The sequence below is a fragment of the Haliotis cracherodii genome, unplaced genomic scaffold, assembly GCF_022045235.1.
Source record: "Haliotis cracherodii isolate W230 unplaced genomic scaffold, xgHalCrac1.p SCAF_8, whole genome shotgun sequence".
In the NCBI taxonomy this organism is placed as follows: Eukaryota; Metazoa; Mollusca; class Gastropoda; order Lepetellida; family Haliotidae; genus Haliotis; species Haliotis cracherodii.
In genome coordinates this window covers 29,935,807-29,961,638 of record NW_027266341.1, presented here as the reverse complement: position 1 = coordinate 29,961,638, position 25,832 = coordinate 29,935,807, and the positions used below count along the sequence as shown (strand labels likewise).

The 25,832-nt window shown below is 41.8% G+C and overlaps 1 protein-coding gene and 1 pseudogene across 1 annotated transcript; both read right to left on the bottom strand.

Moving 5' to 3' along the window:
• Window positions 1-3,464: 3,464 nt before the first annotated feature.
• Window positions 3,465-7,646, bottom strand: LOC139450924 (uncharacterized). The gene is made up of 4 exons (XM_071232749.1): window positions 7,562-7,646; window positions 5,430-5,831; window positions 4,522-4,621; window positions 3,465-3,468 (listed from the first exon to the last, which is right to left on the bottom strand). Exons 1-4 carry the CDS (start codon window positions 7,644-7,646, stop codon window positions 3,465-3,467), a joined length of 591 nt encoding a protein of 196 aa, XP_071088850.1.
• A 5,696-nt stretch (window positions 7,647-13,342) lies between these two features.
• Window positions 13,343-19,986, bottom strand: LOC139450923 (uncharacterized; annotated as a pseudogene).
• Between the last annotated feature and the right edge of the window lie 5,846 nt (window positions 19,987-25,832).

Genomic DNA, 25,832 nt, shown 5'->3' with positions numbered 1-25,832 from the left:
CTTTGCGTTTCATATAGATTCGAGTCCACATAAACTGAACCATTCGTGACCAACTCGTGTTTTTCCGGGACAAGCCGAACAGCAACTCGTGCCCCTCTCATGGCCATTTTTGCGACCGGGTTCTGTCTTAGCGCAAACGGGCATACCTAAAACAATTGTCAACTCGTTGCGTAATGCTTCACATATATTTCCCCATATATTATATATATTTCAGATGCAATTTAAAGCACATTGGAATGTGCGGAATTATACGTATGACTGAACACATTTAACTGTCTTGGGTATATTTTTAGATGCAAGACATGTAAAATCAAAAATTATTCCTGTGGGATTCTTGGATGAAGAACGTGAAGTCATACGCGCATTCTGATTGGTTTGTCGTTCTTTCGCACATAATAGTCATCGATAGGGGGACGAGTCTTCTTGAAGGTTACGGAAAGAGCCGAGTGGTGACGAATGCCACTGAACCAGAGTTAGGGATCATGCTAACTTTGGGTATACATACATACGATTCCTAACTGTTTCATCCCTAACAGTATATATACTACTCAAAAGAAATTAAAGAACGCCTGATTCTTTCATATTACCATAGTTAATCTGTCATGGCATAACAGAATAACTACAGCAATATGAAAGAATCAGGCGTTCTTTAATTTCTTTTGAGTAGTATATATAATTAAGTTGAGAATAAAACAACTTTTATCCTTCAATAAGTGGAATGAACATCACTGTCCGAGTAGATTCCTTGACCTACAATTTGACTTGTCATCCCATGTGTTAGACTTAAAGTACCACACAAAGTATACGACCACCAACACCACAGTAACGTCTTATGCTTAGTGCAATTTTCCTGGCAGTGCATGATCATGTATTGTGATTAAAATAAAGTTGGCATCGCATGTGTATTATTTCTGTTAATATTATAAATGAGTTAGATGCTCCAATATATAGCAATGAGGAAGAATTGCTGTAGTGTACACTACGAAGTATACACTATCCTTTGTTGAAGGCGAATAACTGGAAGGCGACACGGAGTTGCGTGTCTTAGTGATGATAGAAATTATATTCGTCTGTTCGAATCCCAGGTGGTTTCTTAGCACCATGCCTATTTGTGGGTTTCGTGGGCTAAACGTCAAAGATCTGCGTCAGGCTTTCCTACAACAGTTAACCGACTCGCCATCTATAACGAAAAACTATTTCAAAAAGGTGTTGAACCGAACTCGCTATCAGAAGAGGGTTGGGTTATTTTGCAGAGTGTTATTAAATGTTCTTCTCAAACATTGATGGGGGTACTGAGGAGTTCAGAGGAACGCGATACCTATTATTTTAACCCCAAAAGAAGCCGAGTATGTTAGTTCCAAGGAAGTACTATTCACATGACGCCATCTCCAATGAATGTCACATTCAGGCCTCAACTGAACTCTTGATATCCCTTTGAGGGCGGTCGGATAGCCTAGTGGTTAAAGCGTTCGCTCGTCACGCTGAAGATCCGTGTTCGATTCCCGACATGGGTACAATGTGTGAAGCCCATTTCTGGTGTCCCCCGCCGTGATGTTGCTGGAATATTGCTAAAGGCGGCGTAAAATCACTCTCACTCATATCCCTTTGGATGTCAGAACATTTACATACCCACTACCAGTGAGTGAGGTGAGTGAGGCAAGTGAGGCACCAGGAAATAGATCATGGTTTATTTCCTTGTATCCAAGGGAGATTGTGCATTAGGTGTTTGACTATTGAAGTAACACGATCGCGGGAACGTCCTTTAGCAGCAAGGCGCTCTCCGATCTATCATGACAAAACTGTTTAATTACACATTTCACCTCCCCATCCATTTAGAAGCATCGCTAGACAAGCGTCATCGGTTGCATCCTAACATGTGTAAAGAAAGAATGTGAAACAAAGTGTCAATTTGAAATTTTAGTGTAATTAGTCGATCTACAACGTAAGTAAACAGAAGATTCAATACCAAATAGTCTCATAGGATGCAGGCATTATCAGCTCTTATAGCCTGAAAATAGCCATGATTGAAACGAAGACCGTTGTGTATTAGATGTAGTTATTGTACGATACGTTACATCGACTGGTTGATGCTTCAAGAGTGCGATAACGAAATTCTGTCCCCCAGTCACTTACGTCATAAATGTTTGGGAATAGAGGTTAGAACTGGTCACAGCAGTGTTCAAAGCATTGTTTCTATGGTAATATTGATTTTAAGTTGGGGGAGAAAAAGCACAAAATCGTGTACTAGAGGGAGTATGGTTTTACGCCGCTTTTAGCAATATTCCAACAATATCACGGCGGGGGATACCAGAAATGGGCTTCACACATCGTACCCATGTAGGGAAATCGAACCCAGGTCTTGGTGTGACGAGCGAACGTTTTAACCACTAGGCTACCCGGACCCCCTAGTGTACTATGAAGGAACATTAAGCAAGGTAGATGAGATATATATATATATATATATATATATATATATATGACAGATTAAAAATACTAATATGGAATTAATTAATGTTATAATGTCTTTCTCCGACGTCGTGAAGAGACAACCAAAAAAAGCCATGTCGGGTCCCCCTCCCCAAAAATGTGTCCACTTTTCTTAAAGCCACCGTTCTTTTATTTCAGTTGATACGACGAGTACCCCTTTAATAATCAAAATACACGTAGGACTTCCTAGGGTCTTGTACGCATTACAAAATCTAGGGCAACACTTGGCACAGTCTTTTTTCACATTGTTTTTTTATACTCCTGATAGAAAAAAAATTATTCTACATCTCTGCATAATAGATCCAGTGCCGTGGGACTTGCAATTCTTGCACAACGATCACATTTCAGAACTTGTGTGTCAGAAAGAATATTTCGGCATCCCGAGCATTAAACGGCATAAAGTTCGAAACAACTTTACAAGTGGATTCACCGATTTGCAAAGCCAATCGCAAGCTATTCATGTCATAATTAGTAATTCTCACTTACATAATCAACATAACTGATACCTTTCACTTTGGCATGCGTGAACATCCGGGTTAGAATAGACCTTCAGCAACCCATGCTTGTAAGATGCGACTAACGGGATCGGGTGGTCAAGCTCGCCGACTTGGTTGATGCATGTCATCGTATCCCAATTGTGTGGATGCTATCAATCACTGGATTGTCTGCTCCAGACTGGATTATTTACAGACTGCCGTCAAAAAGCTGGAATATTGCTGAGCGCGGCTTTAAACAAACAATACTTTCACTTTGGGTTTATAGTCGTGTAAATTATAATGTAAAAACCGTACAATATGTATCAAATAGGTTAAGTACTGTTAGACGCCGTCAAACAAATGGACGATTTTGCTTTCGATATATCGCTTTACCAAAAATACACACTTCAAAGGCTTATTTTAAGCTGGTTCAACCCATTCATGACAAAAACAATCATATTCGTGTCAGCTTTATTGATTTTTTTTCACCAAATACTTCCTTCACCTGCAACAAACAAAACGATGATTAGATGTGTTTGTTGTTTAATTCGCCGTGGCAATATTCGAGCCACACCCTCGGGGATCCCGGGTAAGGAAATATGTCCCGAGCAATATGTGCTTGTCGTAATGGGCGATTAAATTAATGGATTGTGTGGTCAGGCTCGGTAAGTTGTGAACTGCATGTCAATGAATCGGAACTTGCGTGAAGAGATGTGCAGGATATCAATCAATGGTATGTGAAACTTTCATGCTGCACGACGGCGGACTGTAGGGAACCACGCCTGGACCAGACAATCCAGTTATTTATTAGCACTGACTCACAAGCATTTATCCATGCCGTCTGGTACGATGACACAAAAGTCAACCAAATTAACACCCGATGCATTACGTCGCCTGTTACGACCACCATGGCTGCTGGGGACATAATCGACCCGGCATCCCCACGGAGAACATACTCAGCGTCATTGAGGGGTCACGCAGGTACGAGTGAGAGTATGTTTTTACGCCGCTTTTAGCAATATTCCAGCAATATCACGGCGGGGGGACACCACAAATGGGCTTCACACATTGTACCCATGTCGGGAATCGAACCCGGGTCTTCGGTGTGACGAGCGAACGCTTTAACCACTAGCCTACCCGACCGCCCCCACGCAGTTATGAGATAAACGTAATAATAAAAAAAACCCGTCGCTTCCAAGAGTGCGGTTCAGATGCATTTGGAATGAACCCTTCCATAACGACATTGCCTGCACATAGGCTACACCAATGGTTGTGTTCAGGCATGTCTTCTCAATACAGCTAACTACGGTTGTAACGAACTCAAAGGTACTACTAATTTTAGTTCGTTATAACCGTAGTTCGTTAAAAGTACATATACAACATGACTACAGCAAGTAGTCGGGACCAAAAAGTAAGCTCGTTACATTCGTCAGTTCGTTATAAGCGTGTTCGTTATAAGCGTAGTTTACTGTACAAGATTGTTGCACTTATATGGCGACATGCACACACGTGTGCGCCTCCGCGTGTGCTAGTCCGGACGAATTGACTATCAACGTACCTTAATAACAGCAGCCTCGCCATGTAGGAACAGACCATCCTCAAAGCTTTTAAATTTTGAGTGGACGGTGGTGATAGTTTCCTCTTGGGTTTTGCAGCACCTTCAACAAACAAAATCCATTTATAAATGTTCGGTTGTGTGGGGCATATAGCATGAAGTTGCCGAGTTACTCGCTTCTTTTCTAATTCGGGCAAAAATGACAACTGCGTCTTTCCGTCAGAGCGACATTTGAAAGGACAGCCTTTCTCGCCAAAGTGACATGCGGTTAGGCTAGCTTATACACAGTATACTGACTCCGAGCCGACCAGTCCTTGTTTTAGCCCCTTAATGCCGAGCGCCAGACAGGGTAACAACAAGTACCATCTTTTAACGTCTTTGGGTATGACGCGGGGCCGGGGATCGAACCCGGGGGGGGGGGGGGGGGGGGTTGCATACTTTTTCTTTTCAAGTATTCCCCTAGAACAATGTACTTTTTTCGATAAAGACCAGGGTCAATGTAATTGCACTGTACAGACATTTATCTGACTTGCAATTTTCATATAATGGCGGATTCTGTGTCGCTTCGGACATTGATGTTAATACCCTTCAACCAAACATTTAAGATAGGTGTAGTTAGTATTGTGCGAGTGGTCCTCCGTATTACCGTTCAGGATCCAAAACTATACACTTCTGTACTTTCACATAGGCTTACGATAGTCGAAGCGCTGAGATCGTTTTGTGCAAATGGGCCCTCGACTACCATAAACCGAGCCCGAGGCGACTGTTTTGCGACCCATTCCATAACAATTTTATTGTTTCTTAAATTATGAATAAAATGCAAGAACAAATGCAAAACATTTGCACTCGTTTGCAAATTGACATAACTGAATACGTGGATATCATACAAACAACATCCGTTCTATACATACGTTCCCGTCTGGTGGATCGAGACAGTTTTAGATAGCGACGTAGTCCGCGGATTTCGGACTCCGTGTCCGATGGTTTAGGCGGGAGGTCTGCTTTAGACTTCTCTTCGTCTTCATCGTCAAAGCCGTCAAAATCCTCGAAGCTACTAGAATCACCGTCATTAATGAAGCCAATGGCGTCATCATCGTCAAGAATGAAGTCCTCGTCCAGATATTTGCGAGCTTGCTTTTTCTGTCCCTTGCCTTTTTTGGGTTTCTTTTTCGGGGCCGATGCTTTCAGTGCATATTGTAAGTATTTGTATAAACTGGACCATTGTTTTGTACGAATCGTGAGCGAGTGTCTATACATCTTGCACAGACGTACAACAGACAGCAGGAACAATACATCTTTTTTGCAAATCTTTCCTGCAAGATATAAAAATATGAATTTTATGAAACTATACATTAAGAAACCAACATTCTACCATGACATTGACGAGTCCTTGATTGCGATTGGTTAAAAGGGTTTCCATTTTGTTCCAGAAACCCCTTTCAATTTATTTAGCCTTTTCACACAAAAAAACGTGCGTATGAATAATACATCGGTAGCCTACATATCGAAAAAGGAATTTCATTTAAGAAAATGGCTGTTGATCGATCACCCAAAGGAACTGTAAAACGTATTTTTTCAACTACCGCAGGGTCTAATACTTGGCTCTCGCGAAATTAAAAGGAAATACGCTAGTTTGATATCGGATGTTTTTGTCGACGATATGATGTTCCGATATGCATATGCGTAAACACGCATTAACATAAGCTTTGCTTGTTTTAAGCGGCACTCGGCAATATTTCAGCAAAATGAGGAGGAGTCGGCGAGCCTGACCACCCGATCCCGTCGTTCGCCTATTACAACCATGGGTTGCTGAAGACATAGTCTTAACCGGATCTTCACGGGTCCCATCAGTATTCAAATTTCAGTTATTTACATCTGATAATATTGGTTGCCAAGGATTTTAGCCAAATATGTTTATGAATCATAAAAACCAAGAAACAATTTATTTACATATTTATTGTCTTCTTGACGGAGTTCTGATAATTCTGCAGAAATATTTTATCTATATATATATATATATATATATATATATATATATATATATATATATATATATATATATATATAATTATTTTAATATAATAAAAAAATTAATTATACTTATATCCATTTCGCCAAACATACAGTACATGACCAGAGGCCAAATATGGCTCGAGTCAAAATACAATCCGTCCCTTTAATTGAGGAGGGTCCATTGGATGACGTTAACTTGTCCTCTCACTAACTAACGGCATTGAAAAGATTGCTACCTTTCACTTCCGGCATCCCCATGTGTAGGGTATGCGGTATAGGTAGTGACTTGCCACTGTGCCAGCATTAAACAGAACAGACGCCAGGTCAACAAATTAGGTTAGGTGAAATGGGGTTTAATGTCGCGTCGAAGAGTATTGCACTTATATAGCGACGTGCATGTACGTGTGTGTGTTTGTGTGGCTGCTTGTACTAGTCCGGACTGATGCCGATTTACAGTGCTAGCTCACTGAGATGCCATGCCGCAGTTTAACACGAATACCCCAATCAGACAGTATACCGACTCCGAGCCGACCAGTCCTTGTTTTAGCCCCTTAATGCCAAGCGCCAGACAGGGCGGACGCTCTACCACTAGACTACGGAGGCGGTCTGTCAACTTGGACGCCTAACAGAGGATAGAGGCAATACAACTTCAAACTCATCCATGCACCCTAGAATAGGTCTTCAGCAACCCATGCTTGTGGTAAAAGGCTACTATGCTTGTCCTAAGAGGCAACTAACGGTGGTCCGGCACGCCGACTTGGTTGATGCATTTCATCGTATCCCAGTTGCGAGATTGATGCTCATGTCAATCACTGAATTGTCTGGTCCAAACTCGATTATTACAGATAGAAATGAGCAAACAAAAATTACACATTTTCCTCCTTCCTCTCCGGTTGGTATTTCTGAATATTTCTCATTCAGATACGAGGCCAAATATATCCGACTGTCCTGAATGTGGCACCGTGTAATGTGGCAAATGTAATTTTAACCGTATTTGACTTCATTGAGGCTGGGATCGGGTCATACCTACTGGACAACATGTCTTTGCCTTTCTTTTTCTTGGATGCTATCAAACTGATGCACATCACCAGGACAACCATGAACAGGAGCTTCATCTCTCCTGAAAGGAACAGCGCATTTTCAAGAGGGGCGTCTGTGTTTAACACTGCACTCAGAAATATTCCTGGATTTTATCGAAATAATAAATTGTCCCGTAAGATACTTGAAAAACCTAATTCAAACTCTTTGAAATAATGTCTCAAAAAAAAACGTTGTAGCGAAATGTGATTTTTAAAAATCTGGTCTTGCAGCTTTAGCTGAAAAATATCTATTCAGGCCACAAGCCGCGCCCCTAAATAACAAATGGTCTGTCCCTTTAAGTATTAAGTTCTTAGTACAATTCCGACTTCATGAGCATGTGTTTAGGAATCGCCATCACAAAAAGATACCAGGTGTTCGCGAAAAGGTTAGCGTATCCTGCCCCTACGGTGTCACCCGTCACACACATATTCCAAGGCAAGTCAATCATTTACTTTAAAAAAAACCACACGAGAACATTTGGTACTCTTCAATATTTGGAATTGCTTTGGACAACATTTTGTCATTGATACGTCACATGTGGAAATATCCTCCACACGTCTACCATAAACCTTTTTGAAAGCTTTACTATGGCCTTGATGTTGTATCCCTGAGCAAGTGTCGTATGACGCTCTTTGAAATCTTCTCGAAAGAGCATGCAGTAAAATATTGGTAAACAACACTTTATCCCCTGATGCTCGTAAATACTTACACTAAATTGTCAGATGCTGCGAAACGGCGACAACACGAATCAGCAATATATCAGCTGTATAAATGCGGTCTGTAAATTGTCAAATACACGCAATGTAAATCACCAAGCACAGGAGTATCGCAAGTTACTCATAAAAATTCAGATCACATTCTTATCACAGTTTCGTATGGTGTATTTCACTATTAAATCTTATTTAAATTGTGTCCGAGTCATGAAATTAATATTGCCCCGCATAATTAGTTCTTTCATTCATATTAATATTGTTATCTCTGACCGTAGCATATTTAAACAGAAATATTAATCCCCCGCTATTATTTGCCCAGCACATACACGATACAACACCAAGACCGCCATTTTCAGGCGAAATAATTATTTATGCCGCAATAATTTTCCCAAATGAAAATAATGATAACAATAATCCGCAAAATAATTCAGCAACACAGAATTCAATATCATCAAAATATCAACTCTCACCTTTGACAGACAATTGATGCTCAAATGCCCTCACCGCCCTCTAACTGACTCGCATCAGGCAGGCGTGTCACGTGGATTTTATACCACTCGTGCATGTAAAACACGTGCTGCACGCGGTTTTACACGGATATGGCCCGGATGTTTGTTGTCTTCTGTTTGAGGTGAGGTGAAATGGGGTTTAACGTCGCGTCCAAGATTATTGCACTTATATAGCGACGTGCATGCACGTGTAGGTGTGTGTGTGGCTGCTTGTACTAGTCCGGACTGATGCCGATTTATAGTGCTAGCTCACTGAGATACCATGCCGCAGTTTAACATGAATACCCCACTCAGACACAGTATACTGACTCTGAGCCGACCAGTCCTTGTTTTAGCCCCTTAATGCCGAGCGCCAGACAGGGTAACAACAAGTACAATCTTTTAACGTCTTTTTGTATGACGCGGCCCGGGATCGAACCCTGGACCTTCCGCTCTCCGGGCGGACGCTCTACCACAAGACCACGGAGGCGGTCTTCTGTTTGAGGCATCTGAAAATATTATCAAAGAAAGTGAAATGTCACGCCCGGATTGTAATGTTAAACTGACTTTGGATTTATTTAAAAGCAACGATGTAAGAGGGTGCCTAGCCCTACGTCTTGCATCCGGCATACCACTTAATTTGTCTTGGTGTAGCGGCCATAAAATATCCGAATTTATCCGATGGGATTCGAACCACGGACCTTCCGAGCAGAGGTCGGACGCCTTGTCCACATGACCAAAGAGGTTAACCCCGTCAGCAAGCTAACAAGGTAAGGATGTCATCTGCGGGATGACTCCACGTCCTGCTACATACTCCCCCGTCAACAGAAGGCACGTCCCGGGCCGCATAGTATAGGGTACTGAGACTTATTTTGCTCAAATTGAATATGAACGTGGTCATTCCCACGTTAGGCGCCAATGTAGCGGCCATAAAATTTCCGAGATCCGTGATGGGATTCGAACCACGGACCTTCCGAGCAGAGGTCGGACGCCTTGTCCACATGACCAAAGAGGTTAACCCTGTCAGCAAGCTGACAAGGTAAGGATGTCATCTGTGGGATGACTCCACACCCTGCTACATTGGCACCCAATTTATAAACTGGTCATATCAGTGTACACAGCTGGTAGAAGTAAATTGGACTGGGATTTTCACACAGTATGCATGAACATGCGTGCTCATAAGCCTAGGGCTAAATTTGTTATATATTCGTCCTTCTTTGCAAGAGAAAAGGTAAAAAAATAATTTCAACACTGACATATTGACATCCGCGCACCAGACAATCATGTCGTGGCATCCACTGCAACGCCGCTGCGGCATCCGTAATACCACCTAACAGGGCTCGGCATCTGGCGTACCAAAATTGGATCAGCGCCCTCACGTCGGGGCCTAAATGTGCATGACGTTCAACGCTACAGGGGCGGTGACGTAACCCTGGGGGTTAAAGCGTTCGCACGTCACGCCGGAGGCCCTGGTAAGATTCCATTGTAACAATGTGAAAACCCATCGTGGTGCCCCCTTCCTCGACACCCATACCCCCGTGATATTGCTGGCACATTAATAAAAGCGGCGTAAAACCAAACTCACTCAACGCAACATTCCCGCTGTTAATAATTGAATCGATATTACGAGCAAATAAAACGAATAACTTTAGAAAGAACAGGTTTGCAGCGAAGAAGGGTCTCGTTGAGAAAGGTGACTGAAAACAATTGACTGAAAACATAAAGGACAATCTCCACCATTATGGCATGACACCAACCGATAAAGCAGGACGCTGACTCTGATATCACGCACAATACCCGTGCTCGTGGATTTCACCGAAGTGGTAAAACGTCCGAAACCTGCATCACTTCGGGCTTTCCTCCCACATTAAGCTGACACGCCGCGATATAACTGGAATACTGTTAAAAGCGGCGTTAAATCCAACTCACTCACTCACTGATATTACGGTACGGGGTAAAGAGTCTACTCCACGTTGGTCATTGAATGGGAAAATACATGTAGTGTTAATTTTGTCAAAATGTGTTAAATTTGTTTAATTTCCTAATGTTTGTTTGTTTGTTTGTTTAACGCCGCTCTCAGCAATATTCCAGCTATATGACCGCAGTCTGTAAATAATCGAGTCTGGACCTGGCAATCCAGTGATTGACATCATGAGCATCGACCCAGGCAATTGGGAAACGATGACATGCAGCGAGCCTGACCACCCGATCCCGTTAGTCGCCTCTTACGACAAGCATAGTCGCCTTTTACGGCAAGCATGGGTTACTGAAGAGATCTATTCTACCCCGGATCTTCACGGGTCTAATTTCCGAATGTACAGATGTACATGGAGACCATTTATAACTGTCCTGTGTGTATATAAGAGTATTTCAAGACGATTTGAATTTCAGTGTTTGTTACAATTACGTCATATAGAAGACCAAGAGTGACTATGATTCTACGCCGCTTTTAGCAATATTCCAGCAATACCACGGAAGGGGATACTGGAAATGGGCTTCACACATTGTACCCATGTGGGGAATCGAACCCGTGAGTGCCTTTTCGACCAAACAAATTGTTCACGGGATGTCATGCAAAAAAATGTGTTTTGGAGAGTCTCTTATCATACAATGGTCATCGTTGACAGAAACTTGACAGCTCAGCGTTACATGGATAACATTCTTCGTCCAGTTGTCCTACCATTTCTCCAACAGCAGCCACGTGGTGTTATTTATCAGCATGACAACGCTAGAGCCCATACAGCCAGGATTGTCACCAACTTCCTCGCAGCCAACAACGTCACACATTGTACCCATGTCGGGAATCGAAACTGGGGTCTTCGGCGTGACGAGCGAAAGCTTTAACCCGTTTCGATTAGGAAGAGGACACGTGACAGGAAATGGGGGCTCGTCCGGGAGCGGAATTTAACATCACAAAATAATTTGTCATACCTTCTGTATTAACATTTTATTGTCTATTATTGTGTGAACCCAACATTCACTACTAGTGTTTAGTATGAGTTTGTTTGCCAATCTTCTGCGGAACAAGTCTGCTAAATAAGTAAAACTGCATGGTCGAATTGGCCAAACATTACAATACTTGAAACCAGGTTTGCATAAGGCCAATGTCGACACGTAACTGTATGAATAAGTATCGTTTCCTGAATTTCAACTATATCCGTTCTACAAAAGCTGTTTTGATAAAACTATCTTAAATAAAAGCGATTAAAAAAACCCAAAACAAAACATTCATAAGAAATCTCAGATGCCGGATTTATAGTGTTAGCCCACCGAGGTACCATGCAGCAGTTTAACATGGATACCCCAATAAGAAGGTATACCGACTCCGAGCCGACCAGTCCTTGTTTTTATCTCAATGTTGAGCGCGAGGAAAGTACCATCCCTTGACGCGCTTTGGTAGGACACAGCCAGTTATCGAACCACGGACCTTTCGCACTGGTAGTCGCTCTATCCACAATAACGGTTTACCGTTCGATGCCGTTATACTCCAAGAAGGGGGAAGGGGTAGAATGGTATTCAGCAACCCATGCTATGCCATGGCGACTGCTTGTTAAAGGCGAGTAACGGGATCGGGTGATCAGGCTCGCCGAGTTGGTCGATGCATGTCATCGTATCCCAATTGCGTGGATCGATGCCGACGATGTCAATCACTGGATTATCTGCTCCAGACATTTACAGACCGCCGTCATAGCTGAAATATTGCTAGTGTGGCGTTAAACAGTCAAACAAAAAAACAAACAAAAATCATGTTCATATTTCTCATTGTTCGAAGCAAAGAACTTGGTGGTGGTGGTTTTCAACTGTTAAGGTTAAATATAAAAATGACTTTCCTCCAACCAATGCTAAAGTCTTTCCACATGCTGAAGCATATTTTACTTCATTTCTCAAAAAAAGTACATCATATAGATTAAAAAAAGGGAAATCAAGACACTTGAGGTGCGACTTTTAATCGAAATATGCATAAATGGTATTAAACCCCCGTTACACCAGTGTCCGATCGATGCGTGCGCGCGTTTGGTTAGTGCGTGTTGGTGCTGGTGGCCAAGTCGTCCAAGGTTCCGCAATTCGCGCTCTGGTTCGGCAGACTTGCGTCAAAGCCAGAAACACGACTCAGAGTTCGAATCCCGTTATGTTGCTAGGTTTGTCAGCACCGTATCCGTGGACTTCACGAAAGTGGTAAACGTCGGAGACCTGCATTACTTTGGGCTTTCCTTCTACATCAAGCTGCGTCATTTGTTTGTACAGTTTTATTTCTAGTAATGTCATCAATAAACTCTTTTTCTTTTGCCTTTGAGTATTCCTGTATAATCGCAGCTAAAGAACATCCACAATTATAGATGAACTACAGTATGAGGTTCTATAACAACTTGTTTTGGGTAGTATATATGAATACTGTGGGGTGAAATGACCGTTGTAATAATCAGTAGCTAATTCTGCAATAGTGATCAGCCCAAAACATCCGAATCATAACAAAACAAGAACATTTTAGTCAGTTTTATTGATGTCCTTTTCACAGTAAATACAAGCCCTTCACCTGCAACAAAGATACGCAAATTAGAGAGCATAAACTGAAATTACACGTTGAAAGACGAAAGGCAAGAGTGTCCACTAGCCAATTTGAAAAGGTTTCTACTGTAGCAATTTCAAGCCCACTTTTTTGGGGCTCGATCGTGACCACCTGTGTAGAACACGACCCGTGCCCCTTGTGATGAAAACGCGATATCCATGTCGAATGATTACCGTAGCCGACGAACAGATGATTTCAACCCTAACAGACCATTTTCTTGGTTGTTTAACGCCGCACTCAGCAATATTCCAGCTATATGACGGCGGTCTGTAAAATAAACGAGTCTGGACCAGACAAGCCAGCGGCAAAACGTGAGATCCCAGTAAAGTTACCTACCTATATTTTCTGCAGCATTTCGCCAAAACAGGGATGAAGACGAGAGAGACTACACAGTAGCAAGTAACAACCAAGCAAAGGCAAGAGGCATGACATTCGGCGAAAATGGCGGCAATGTTCACTTTAGAAAGGCCAGATAACCAGGCGCTTGTCATTTCCACCCAATGCAGAATTCAGAAAAAAACGCCCCTATTCATCGATCTGGAATATGTTCGACATGCCACGCCTAGAGAGAGAGAGAGAGGGAGAGGGAGAGAGAGAGAGAGGGGGAGAGAGGTATGCATCAGTCTGGTACCTCGCAGCGTGACGTTGCTCGTCGATCCAACGTCCATAGAAACATGACGTTTTCAGCAAAACAATCAAGCTATTCGACAGCGATGACTGGTGATCATCGATGAGAGATTGTCCATTCATACTCATATTTTAGCACAGAAAAGTAGGCTTGAATGGCAAGGGTGGAAACTAGGTTTTGATATTGGCTTGTGGACACGCTTGCCTCTAGAGAAAAATCTGGATATGGTCAAGTTGTGTTCTGGCACACGACGAGCGATTAACCCCAAGCGTCTTTCAGCGTTTGGTCCCAAATGCCGCACTCAGCAATATTCCAGCTATATGACGGCGGTCTGTAAAATAAACGAGTCTGGACCAGACAATACAGTGATTGACATCATGAGCATCGATCCACGCAATTGGAACACGATGGTATGTATGAACCATGTCAGCGAGCCTGACCACCCGATCCTGTTAGTCGCCTTTTACGGCAAGCATGGGTTGCTGAAGACCTATTCTACCCCGGATCTTCACTGGTCAAGGCGTTAAACAACCAACCATCACGGGCCCTTAGTAGTATTGAGAGGATCAACATACCCTCTGTTCATCAGCCGCGACATCTTGTAACAAAGAATCCTCAGACTTTTAAATGGATTCTTCTTTTTGAGCTTACGCTTTGCGGCACCTTCAAATTATAATAAAGAGCATACATCTACAGTTCACTTAGATTGTAGCATAGAGAAACATGAGGAATAGAAAATTAAGTAGAGGGGAATGTCCGAGTAACTCCATTCCTTACAAATAATGGAGAAGAGGCCCATTATTTTTATGGAATGGAGACTTATTCCCCTACTTAAAACTCATCCCTACTTTTACACTTTGACAATATTCTGTAGTTGAAAATATTTGAAAAATTCAAATGCTGCTTAAGATAATGTACACTTGACGAGCAACTCCATACCTGAAAAATAATGGAGCGTTCAAACAATAGAATGACGTCCTAGATGTGTTTTAAGGCGCCGAGGCGACGATAAATTGGATACGCCTCAGCTATACGAGGGCTGTTAGCAACCGAGTTTAGACCAAACAATCTAGTGATATTGTGAGGAACGATCCACGCCGTCCTGTACGATGTCAGCCATGAACCAAGTCAAAGTCCAACCGTAAGAGACAATGGGATCGGGTGGTCAGGCTCGCCGACTTGGTTGATACATGCCATCGATCCCAATTGCGTGGGTCGATGCTCATGATGTCAATCACTGGATTGTCAGGTCGACCACCCGATCCATCACGTCGCCTCTTCACAGCATTGGTTGCTGGGCCTATTCGACAGGGAAATCTCCGCGGGAGTATGTGTATGCCTGTAAGTATTAGCACAATTACCATGCATTAACATTTGGGTACAGTTAGACAATAGTGTTGTTAGACAACTGGATATCCCGTTGGACCCGTCAAGATCCGATTTAGAATTGGTCCTTAACAACCAATGCTTGCCGGAAAAGGCGACTATGATTTTTGTAAGAGGCGACTAATAGGATCGGGTGGTCAACCGACTTGGATGATTCAGGTCATCGTGTCCCATTTTCGGAAATCGATGCAAATGATGTCAATCAGTGGATTGTCTGGTCCAGAGTCGTTTAGTTTACAGGCCGCCGTCATATAGCTGGAATATTTGCCGAGTGCAGCGTTAGGTGACCTCATTTGCATAGGTATTGGATCTTGATGCCAAATATATCCGATTGGTTTATTGCATTCATAGCTCCATGTATTTATATATGACTCCAAAGTTACACCCCCGATTCGTTCTCAAATCCGTCTTGCCATATGAGTAACTATAGTAATGCGAAAGAATCGGGTGGTTCTTAACTTGATTTGGCCACCTCCGTAAACCCGTGTATGTGTTCATATAAACAGACTGAAAAAGTAAACTTTATCGATGCACATATCAAAATGACACTCCAATTTGAGGACGAAACTTACATTGTTCGCCTTTCTAACCATTAGTTCTAGAAATGGCAAAAGTGATCATGGTACTATTCATCATTGTTAGAAATAGAACATTTAAAAAAGTGCACTGTGTTCAATAGAGCCAAATATTTGGGGTTTTGGAGTGGGTGGGGAGGAAAGAAAGTTTCTATTTTATTGTCATTACACGGCTCTTACCATAGGGTCTTTCAGTTGTGTTCTCAGAAAAATGGAACAATCATATGCACTTTACCGATCAAAGACTTAAATATACACTCAAGAGATCATGAAATGTGATTCAAACTTCATATGAAATTGCTCCGTCTTCAGTCCATAAAATAGAATATCAAAATATATTGAACTTGTGCAGTATGCTTATTTTGGCCTTTACGCGTGTATGCACAGCACTTATAATGCAGCGTTTGAGATCGGCTATATATTTGACAGCGTCATACCCTAAATGCATTTTGTCTTGAAAAAATGCCCCTTGCCGTTTGGCACCACTACTCACGTTCGTGTCTGTCTCGGCCCGAGAGCTTCAGATAGCGGCGTAGTGCTTGGATTTCGGCCTCTGTGTCGGTGGATTTTGACGGAGGGTCGGATTCGGAGTCATCCTCATCGTCAAGGCCGTCACCCTCATCGTCAAAGTTATTAGTGGAATCGTCATCATGAATGCTCCAAGAATACTCGTCATCGTCGAAACTACCAGTATCCACATCGTCCAAACTGATGTCCTCGTCCCGATAGCTACGAGATTCTTTGCCCTTGGGAGGCGGTGTCGTGCCCTTGGGAGGCGGTGTCGTGCCCTTGGGAGGCGGTGTCGTGCCCTTGGGAGGCGGTGTCGTGCCCTTGGGAGGCGGTGTCGTGCCCTTCCTTAGCGCCATAAACAGTGCATATCGTATGTATTTACGCAAACTGGCCCAGTTCTTCATACGGAACCGGGATGCGCGTTTGTATGCATTGCACACGCGCATGATCGACACCAGGAACCGCATATCCTTTTGGCAGATACTTTTCTTCCGTGCTGGAAAAAAAGAAAAGTTGGCGCGTAACAGTTACAGGGGTAGAGTTGTGAATCAAATAAAGTTTTAGTGCCAGAGACTTATCGAATACCTGTAAACTCAGGAATGACGCTCTGGAACACGACACGATTTGGGATGGGGAGATCCTATAAACCGTTGTCCAACCTCAAATTCCAAAGGTGAGACGTCAGTGGTTGGACAACAACCGCATTGCTCGGCCCACGAAAGCCAAAAAAACGGATTACTACCAACTGGTTCTTCAGAACAAACCCCCGCCCTCTTATATGATTGACAACATGTTGAGAGAACACGGCCACGAAGTACTAAGACTTCCTCCTTACCACTGACTTGAATCCCATCGAACTAATCTGGGGTGATTTGAAAAATATGGCCGCACGGTAAAATAAGACATTCAAGCTTGCCGACGTCAAGCAGATGTCTTGAAAGGGATGGGAGAAATTACAGATGTACGTTGGGCAAACTGTGTCCAACATGTTATCAAAGATGAGGAAGAGTATTGGAAACAAGACTGTATCCGACCAGAAACTGTCCAGCCTGTTCATTTAGGCGACAGCACCGACTCCGATTCTGACGAGGGCATTTCGTGGGACCAAGAATAGTGCAATAATAGCCCGAATTACCACGGATATGAATTCTTACATATTCATACATATTCTTAATCATTTCTTAAGAATCTTACATATATCTTAAATTATTTTCTTCGAAACCATAAAGCAATGATTTGTCTAAATGAATAATTACGTATGATATATTACACCTAATAACATGATGCATGATGTGGCTAGGAATGATACATTCAAGTCAATAACACTGACCTGAAAAAGAATGCAAAAATAATTGGATAAATATTATGAAATAACTGACTCGAGACGCCCAACGCTAACACCGTATTCATGCGTGCGTGATTCCCGTGCAACCTTTTGAGTTGAGTTGATTCGTTCAACTGTCATATTGCCCTGTGACGCAGGGGTAGCATTATGCAGATGGCTGTTTCAATGAATGCTCGTTCCACCCGTGACGAACAGGTCTGGTTGTTCATGAAATATAGTGATAGTTAAATAGACAGATTTTTTAATCATGCACCGATTGTCGTAAAATGTAATATCCAGTTATGTATGACGGTTTAATAATCTCATACCAACTTTGACTGGAGTAGGTCCAATAGTTTTTCAGATATTGTAGTAAACGTCGGTACCTTAAATTAACTTCCAGATAGTAAACGCTAGAAATCTATCACTACTCACAGGCATATTTCGCGACATGTGTTGGAATGAGATGGGGTGAAATGAGGTTTAACTTCGCGTCCAAGATTATTGCACGTCTGTGTACACTGATGCCCATTCTTAGTGCTAGACCACCGAGATACCTTGCCACAGTTTAACATGGGTAGCCCACTCACAGTATACCGAGTCCACCAGTCCTTGTCTTAGACAACTTTTTCTGAGCGCCAGACAGGGTAACAACAAGTACCATGTTTTAACGTCTATTGGTATGACTCGTCCGGGGATCAAACCCCGGACCTTCCGCTCTCCGGGCGGACGCTCTATTACTAGATCACGGAGGCGGTACGTGTTGGAATGAGGTATCTCAAATCAAACAGATAAAACGGAAAGATAGAAGAATGCACATATACGGAGCAAAATCCAAACTGCACGATTTTACCAGTACACCTGTAGACCGATAGTGATTTGGGGATTAACGCCGCTTTGCACAGTATTAGAAAACTTAGGATTGGTGGTTTAAATTCCCGTTCGCCCCGATTATGTTTCCAGATTAGTCAGCGCAATACCCGTGTTCGTGGGTTTCAAAGTGGTAAGCGTCCGAGACCTGCTCAGCTCGGGCTTTCCTCCCACATTTGCAGACACGCCATGATAACTGGAATAATGTTCAATGCGGCGTTAAACCCAAATCACTCGCTAATCCCAAAGGGAGCAAGCCATCAAGATTTCTCATCCTTTGACAGAATTCCAAAAGTCAGATACGTACGAGCCACGCCTTTGCCTTTCTTCTTTTCTTGGCTTTCAATCGCACTGATGCAGAGCACCAGGATGACCCAAAACAGGATCTTCATCTTTCCTGAAATGAAACATGCATTTTTCAGCGAGATTGGCACCTGTAGTTTATAGGACGAAAATAAATGTTTTTTAAACAGTGGAAAGCCAGTAAACTAAGTTGCTGCTATCCATGCCCCGGGCATTCTCAGGTTGTTTGTTACATAATGTAGTGTTAATTTTGTCAAAAAGTGTTAAACATTTCCTAATGTTTGTTTGTTTGACGCCGCACTCAGCAATATTCCAGCTATATGACAGCGGTCTGTAAATAATAGAGTCTGGACCAGACAACCCAGCGATTGATATCATGAGCATCGATCCACGCAAATGGGATCGATGACATGCTTCAACCAAGTCAGCGAGCCTGACCACCCGATCCCGTTAGTCGCCTTTCACAAGCATAGGCCGCCGCCACATAGCTGGAATATTGCCGAGTGCGGCGTTAAACAATAAACATTTTTACATGATTGTACCAAGTTACAATTTCAGATTATCTTCCTTCCTTCATCCCCCCCCCCCCCCCCCCCCCCGAACAAGAAAGTTCTTCTGTGTAGCAGAAAGTAACATAGGTCTGCTGGCAAACACAACGAACCCTCGTTATTCACAAATACAGGATCTATACAAACGGCTTATTGGAGACGCCATGCCAACATGGACACTTCAGGGTAGGTAACGATTGTATTACTGAAATTGTACAAATGCAATATGCTATAAAAAAGAAGAAGATATCTTCAATGTAATTGTCATGTCTAGACCACCTAAAATTCCATTACAACAAAAACAATATGCAAACAATAAATTCGGTACTGTGACAAAATTTAACTCTCACCTACGGAATTCAACCTCGCCAAACTGACTTCTGCCAGACTGGGAGGTGGCCTCGTGGTTTTTATCCAACTCGTGCACGTGAAGCACGCGAATCACGTGGTTCACGAGGGTCATTGTGAAGATACTGCTTCACTTTCTTTCATTCACTCTGCACGGGTATTGTTAACGGCGGTGCGATTGCACCAGTCGCCTTATTTGGCCGTCTTTGAAATACACTGCTCAAATTTTGATAGGGATTGGGAGGATCCAGGTGGGGATGAATGTGACTGATTGCTCGGATGTGTAGTCAAATAGTAGTACTCGGTATTGTCATTGAACTGAAGCATATTCTGCTTCATTTCACGTTGTTTAAACACAACTACACAGTTCAATAAATTGTTGAGTTACAACACATCCGGGGTAGAATAGGTCTTCAGCAACCCGTGCTTGTCGTAAGAGGCGACTAACGGGATCGGGTGGTCAGTCTCGCTGACTTGGTTGGTGGATGTCATCGTTTCCCATTTGCGTGGATCGATGCTCATGATCTTAATCACTGGACTGTATGGTCCAGACTCGATTATTTACAGACCGCCGTCATATAGCTGGAATATTGCTGAGTGCGGCGTTACAAAACAAACAAACAGAGTTACGACACAGGAGTAAATAGCTCAGAATCCCTATCAAGTGGATGAGTGGATATGATTTTACGCCGCTTTAGCAATATTTCCGCAATATCACGGCGGAGACGACCAGAAATGTGCTTCACACATTGTACCCATGTGGGAAATCGAACACGCGTCTTCGGCGTGATGAGCGAACGCTTTAAACCATAAGGCTCCATATTAAATGTTAAGTAGTATATAGTACTAAAGTACTCACGGTAATGAAAAAAAAATGTTTTTTTCGATCTCAGATTTTAAATAAATGCAGTTAATATACAAAATATATAAACATTCAAACAACTCAATAAGTACTAATTGGGCCTTGGCACAAATACAGCGTATCAAAGGTTTTTATGTCTTTTTACTCGTAAAAGTGTGTAAAAATATGAACAAAACAAACTATTGTGAAACTGAGCATAACCAGGTGTTAGTAGATCAAGGTGAATGTCCATGACCCTGACGACAGGTGAAAACAGGTGCTTGAAACCCACGTGCATGTGATTTGTCAGTGGTTAATGATTTGTGAGTGTCATTGTGGGATAGTGAATCATCGTCAAAATATCAGAACGTAAAAGTAACATATTCCCTTCTCAAACAACTTACATGTCATTATTATTATTTACATAAACATAGCTGTTATGTTTATTGTTGTTTTGATAACTTTTTTCCAGGCTAATTTGCATAATGCCTATAGCCTGTTTCTGCCATGTCTGGTTTAATTTTTGAATGTTGAAAGTGCCTACAAATTCCCTCCTGTAAAGTACATTTTGTATTGAGCACTGAGATAAAACTAGCAAATACAGACTAGTACTTTTCCAGTTGTTTTGTTATTTCGTATTTACATCTACGTAATGCTTTGTGTCGATTATTAAATCCAGCAAAACAGGGTTTTTTCATTTCCACGAGTACTTTTTTTTTTTAATTACTCACCTGTCCACCTGTCCTGCCACGCTCAAGTCTGTCCGCTACATAAAAATGACAAGAGAACTTTGATTCAGAGGATCAACACGACGCAAAGAAAGTTTATAGCATACCTACCTATTGACACAAGTACCTATAAATATATATAGCCCACACGTGTGACCCAGAAGATAAAACCAATTGTAATTGGCACGTGATACCTTCAGACCTAGGAATGAGAAAATGGCACATTTCAGTTTATTTTTGTGTGTAATATAATAATAGAAACCAAACATATTATGAAAACAAAACTAGTAATATGTTTTCACAACAATGACTCCCTGAAACATTTCTTATTGTTTTCAAGGAACTTGACATATTAAGTTGACGGTATACCTGATACTGTTGACATTGATAGATCTACAGTGGTAAAGTTATTAGTTAGGGAGTGAATTGGGTTTAACGCCGCTTTTAACAATATTCCAGTTATATCACGGCGTGTCAGCTTAATGTGAGAGGAAAGCCCGAAGTGATGCGAGTCTAAGACGTTTACCACTTCGGTTAAACCCACGAGCATGGGTATGGTGCTGACAAACCCAGAAACATAATCGGAGCGAACCGGTATTCGAATCCACAATCATAGGTTTCAGGCGTGCCCAAGGGACGTAACTCTGCACAGCGAATCGCGGCTCCTTAGACGACTGGGCCACCCGTGCCCCGGTAGAGTATTAATATTTATTCACAATTAATCATTTCAAAGTAATAGCTACATTGTTGTAATATTATTTCATGATGAAGTAGATCTGCACATGGAGACATGCAGATATTGCTAAAATTGAAACCCACAACGTTGTGAGCGCGTTTATGTTAACCATGAACCATACTTCTCTATGAGAATTACCTCCCTAATTGTCATATATTTACTCCTGTAACCTGACACGTCAATTATTCACACTGTCCAAAAGTGTTAATATCTCGCTACACGGTAAATGGGACAACGACGCATAGCGATATGCTATAGGCCTGCTCCAGACCCTCTCCACAGACAGACCCGCTTCGCGGAAATGGGTCAACATTACACCGCAGCGAAATGCTGTATTGGTAAATAGGTCGAATAGTGCTGGACAGGTACCCTGCCCTTCGCCTTCTAGAGCTGAGGGCGAGGAGCGCAAGCGCTCTTGGGTTGTAAACCTGTCTAGGACAGGACGTGGATCCCCGTCATGATAGTTGCAGAAAAAACATAAACATGTTTAGTTTGATAATTTACAGGTAGGAATGTTTTTAAACAATAACTCATATTTATTTATGGTTTTCGTATGTACACATCATTATTCACATGTGAGACAAAAATAAAGTTTCTTTCTTAAATTTGGTTACATCTTTCCAACGATAACTCATCCCCATGGCCCATGACCCCATGTAATTTTAAACGCGCTCACAACGTTGTGGGTTTCAATTTTAGCAATATCTGCATGTCTCCATGTGCAGATCTACTTCATTAAACAATTAAAATTTCACATTAATTAAGGTAAATACCTTTCAGATAAACTTGTAAAGTTTCATTTATTTAATTACAGTAGATCCTGAGGAAACTTTCCCAAATTGCCGACAGTACACACCAAAAAAAAAAAAAATACATGGATCAAGGGTCGTAACTGTATGCACAAACAAGGGATGTAACTCTGGAATTTGATGGCTCCAATTTTCGACCTCAGTCTCAGAAAAATCGTGCAAACTTTCATTCACCTAACTTCAGTTGCATCTGAGAAAACTTGTCCCCATTTCACCGGTTTGCACCACGTTGACAAGCCCAGAGCAAGGGCCTTAACTCGGTAAATAAATGATTTATGGTACCAATTTTCAAACTTACCGTATTCGACGTAATAAGCGCCCACGGCGATATTTATTAATATATTGGCTTGTGAACAATCCCAATTAGCACCCCTTCCAATTGATCAATGTACACAAGATTGATTTATTCGTGTATAATACGCACTCGTGTATTATATGAACCCTTAATTATGGGCAATTAAATTCTGGAAAAATATATTTGTCGTATACAAACATTTCAGGCTGTCAGCATAAACCATGACATTTATCTTTCAACTCTAGTATTTTGGTGAAAAAGAAACATTCTAATAAGAGTCCCCTATTTCTAATGTTGAGAGAGCGATGGATGCTTATTACGCCGAATACGGTATTTACGACCATGACAAGTAAGATCATTTCTCGAACTTTAAAACTAAGTTGTCCCCATTGAGAAGCGGACTGACGACATCCATTCCTACATCCTCTGCCCCACTTTGCGGGAGGGGTAAACACAGAAGTAACGCCAAGGTTCCTCAGTCTATTTATTGCACTGAAGGAAGCACTTATACAGACAGAAGTATGCAGTACAGGTAAAAAGTGTACAACAAGGCAAGGTGAGTCTGTACATTGGTTCTATGTACAGGGGTGGACATTCATGGACAAGGACGTTGCCAAACTGGCTAATCACTCACATCAATTTGATATTATCAGATACCAAACAGGATAATATTAGTCTGCACAGGTTGGATGTAACAAATCAATAACAATAGCAACAGTCAAACTTTAACAATGTTCACTTACAGTAATAGCCTCCCTGTTCAATTGTCGTTTGTTTAACACCACAATCAGCAATATTCCAACTGTATGACGGTGGTCTGTAAATAACCAAGTCTGGACCAGGAAGTCCAGTGATTGATATTATGAGCAACAATCCTAACATCTGGGAATGTTTACATACCATTAAACAAGTCACTGAGCCTGACCACCTGATCCATTAACATGACCTCTTCTAGCCGTGTATCTCCACAACCTTCTAGAAAAGACTTGACCAATGCCCCATATTGACATGGCAAGTCAGAGGCTGAAGACATTGTGTACAGCTTATGACCAATGCCCCAGATTGACACGGCAAGTCAGTGGCTGAAGACACTGTGTACAGCTTCTGTAACAGCTTAAGACTTTATATAGAAATCTGCAGTGGAATAAAGTTGTTTTTAAATGTAATGACCATGACACACAAAAAACGGGTGAAGCATAAAAAAAAGCATATAACCCTCAAGTATAATATTCATTGAGGAAATATACCAGTAAACACATACAAGTATTATGATGGTGTCGAAGTTAATGAACAAATCATCCAAAGAAATTATGATGAGCATGTCAATTACAATATGGGAACCTGTTTCACAAAGTAGCACTATAGCTATGATAATCATGTGTTGAAGTAGAGGAGTTCAGACAGACGTAGCACTAAGACCAAGCTCAAACCATATGGAACTGTGACCAAGTTCAGACCGTATGGAACTACGACCAATGTCAACCGTATGGAACTGTGACCAAGGTCAAACCGTATGAAACTACGACCAAGTTAAAACAGTATGGAACTACGACCAAGTTAAAACAGTATGGAACTACGACCAAGGTCAACCGTATGGAACTACGACCAAGGTCAAACCGTATGGACCCACCAGATACGGGTCAGTGGATTATTCGTTGCAGATGGCTGTTAAGGACATGTAAATTAAAATAATTTCTCAAATTTGTAGGTCACCACTGCTACAGCAATATGTGAAAAAAGGATTTTTTGTCTTAATGCTAAATATGGGTTCACTGATGGCTTCCAGCTGTGATAAAACATTTGGGTCACAAGTGAAACAACTGGCCAGTACCTGAAACATGTTTTTCTGGGTATTTTAGCCAAATGTGATGTAGCGCCCTGCATTTAACACACAATGTTGTGTTTGTTATTTAACACCTCTCACAACAAGCACAGGATGCTAGGGACCTAACTTGTTTGATAGGCATTACTTAGAAGTTGACGGATGACAAGATAGACACAATTTTTATGGCTCACAACTTCTTTAATACTGTAAAAGGCGACGTTTCGGTATAGATCCTTATACCGTTGTCAAGCAAGACTCAGTCTTGCTTGACAACGGTATGACTCAGTCTTGCTTGACAACGGTATAAGGATCTATACCGAAACGTCGCCTTTTACAGTATTAAAGAAGTTTTTAGCCATAAAAATTGTGTATCTTGCTAGGGACCTGTTCTAACCACGGCAACACATTCTGATAACATCTCTGCAAGAACATATGATTGGTGATTGATTAATGGTCTTAATGAAATTTTTATCCAAAAGGAATGCCAACGATGGAATGTCAAATGCCTAACGGATAAACTGCACAATTTGAAGTCAGTGACAAGGATCCAGGTTTCCTGCATGCCTTGGGACAAGCACTTTCAAGCAAATCCTTCTTGAATAATACTCTTTAACATTTTGCAACTTACATTATGAACTCAAGATTAGTAACTAACAAAAGCTCTTTATCACATACATTGACACATGACCTTCCATGGCAGAAATCTGCAATGCCTGCTACCTATCCA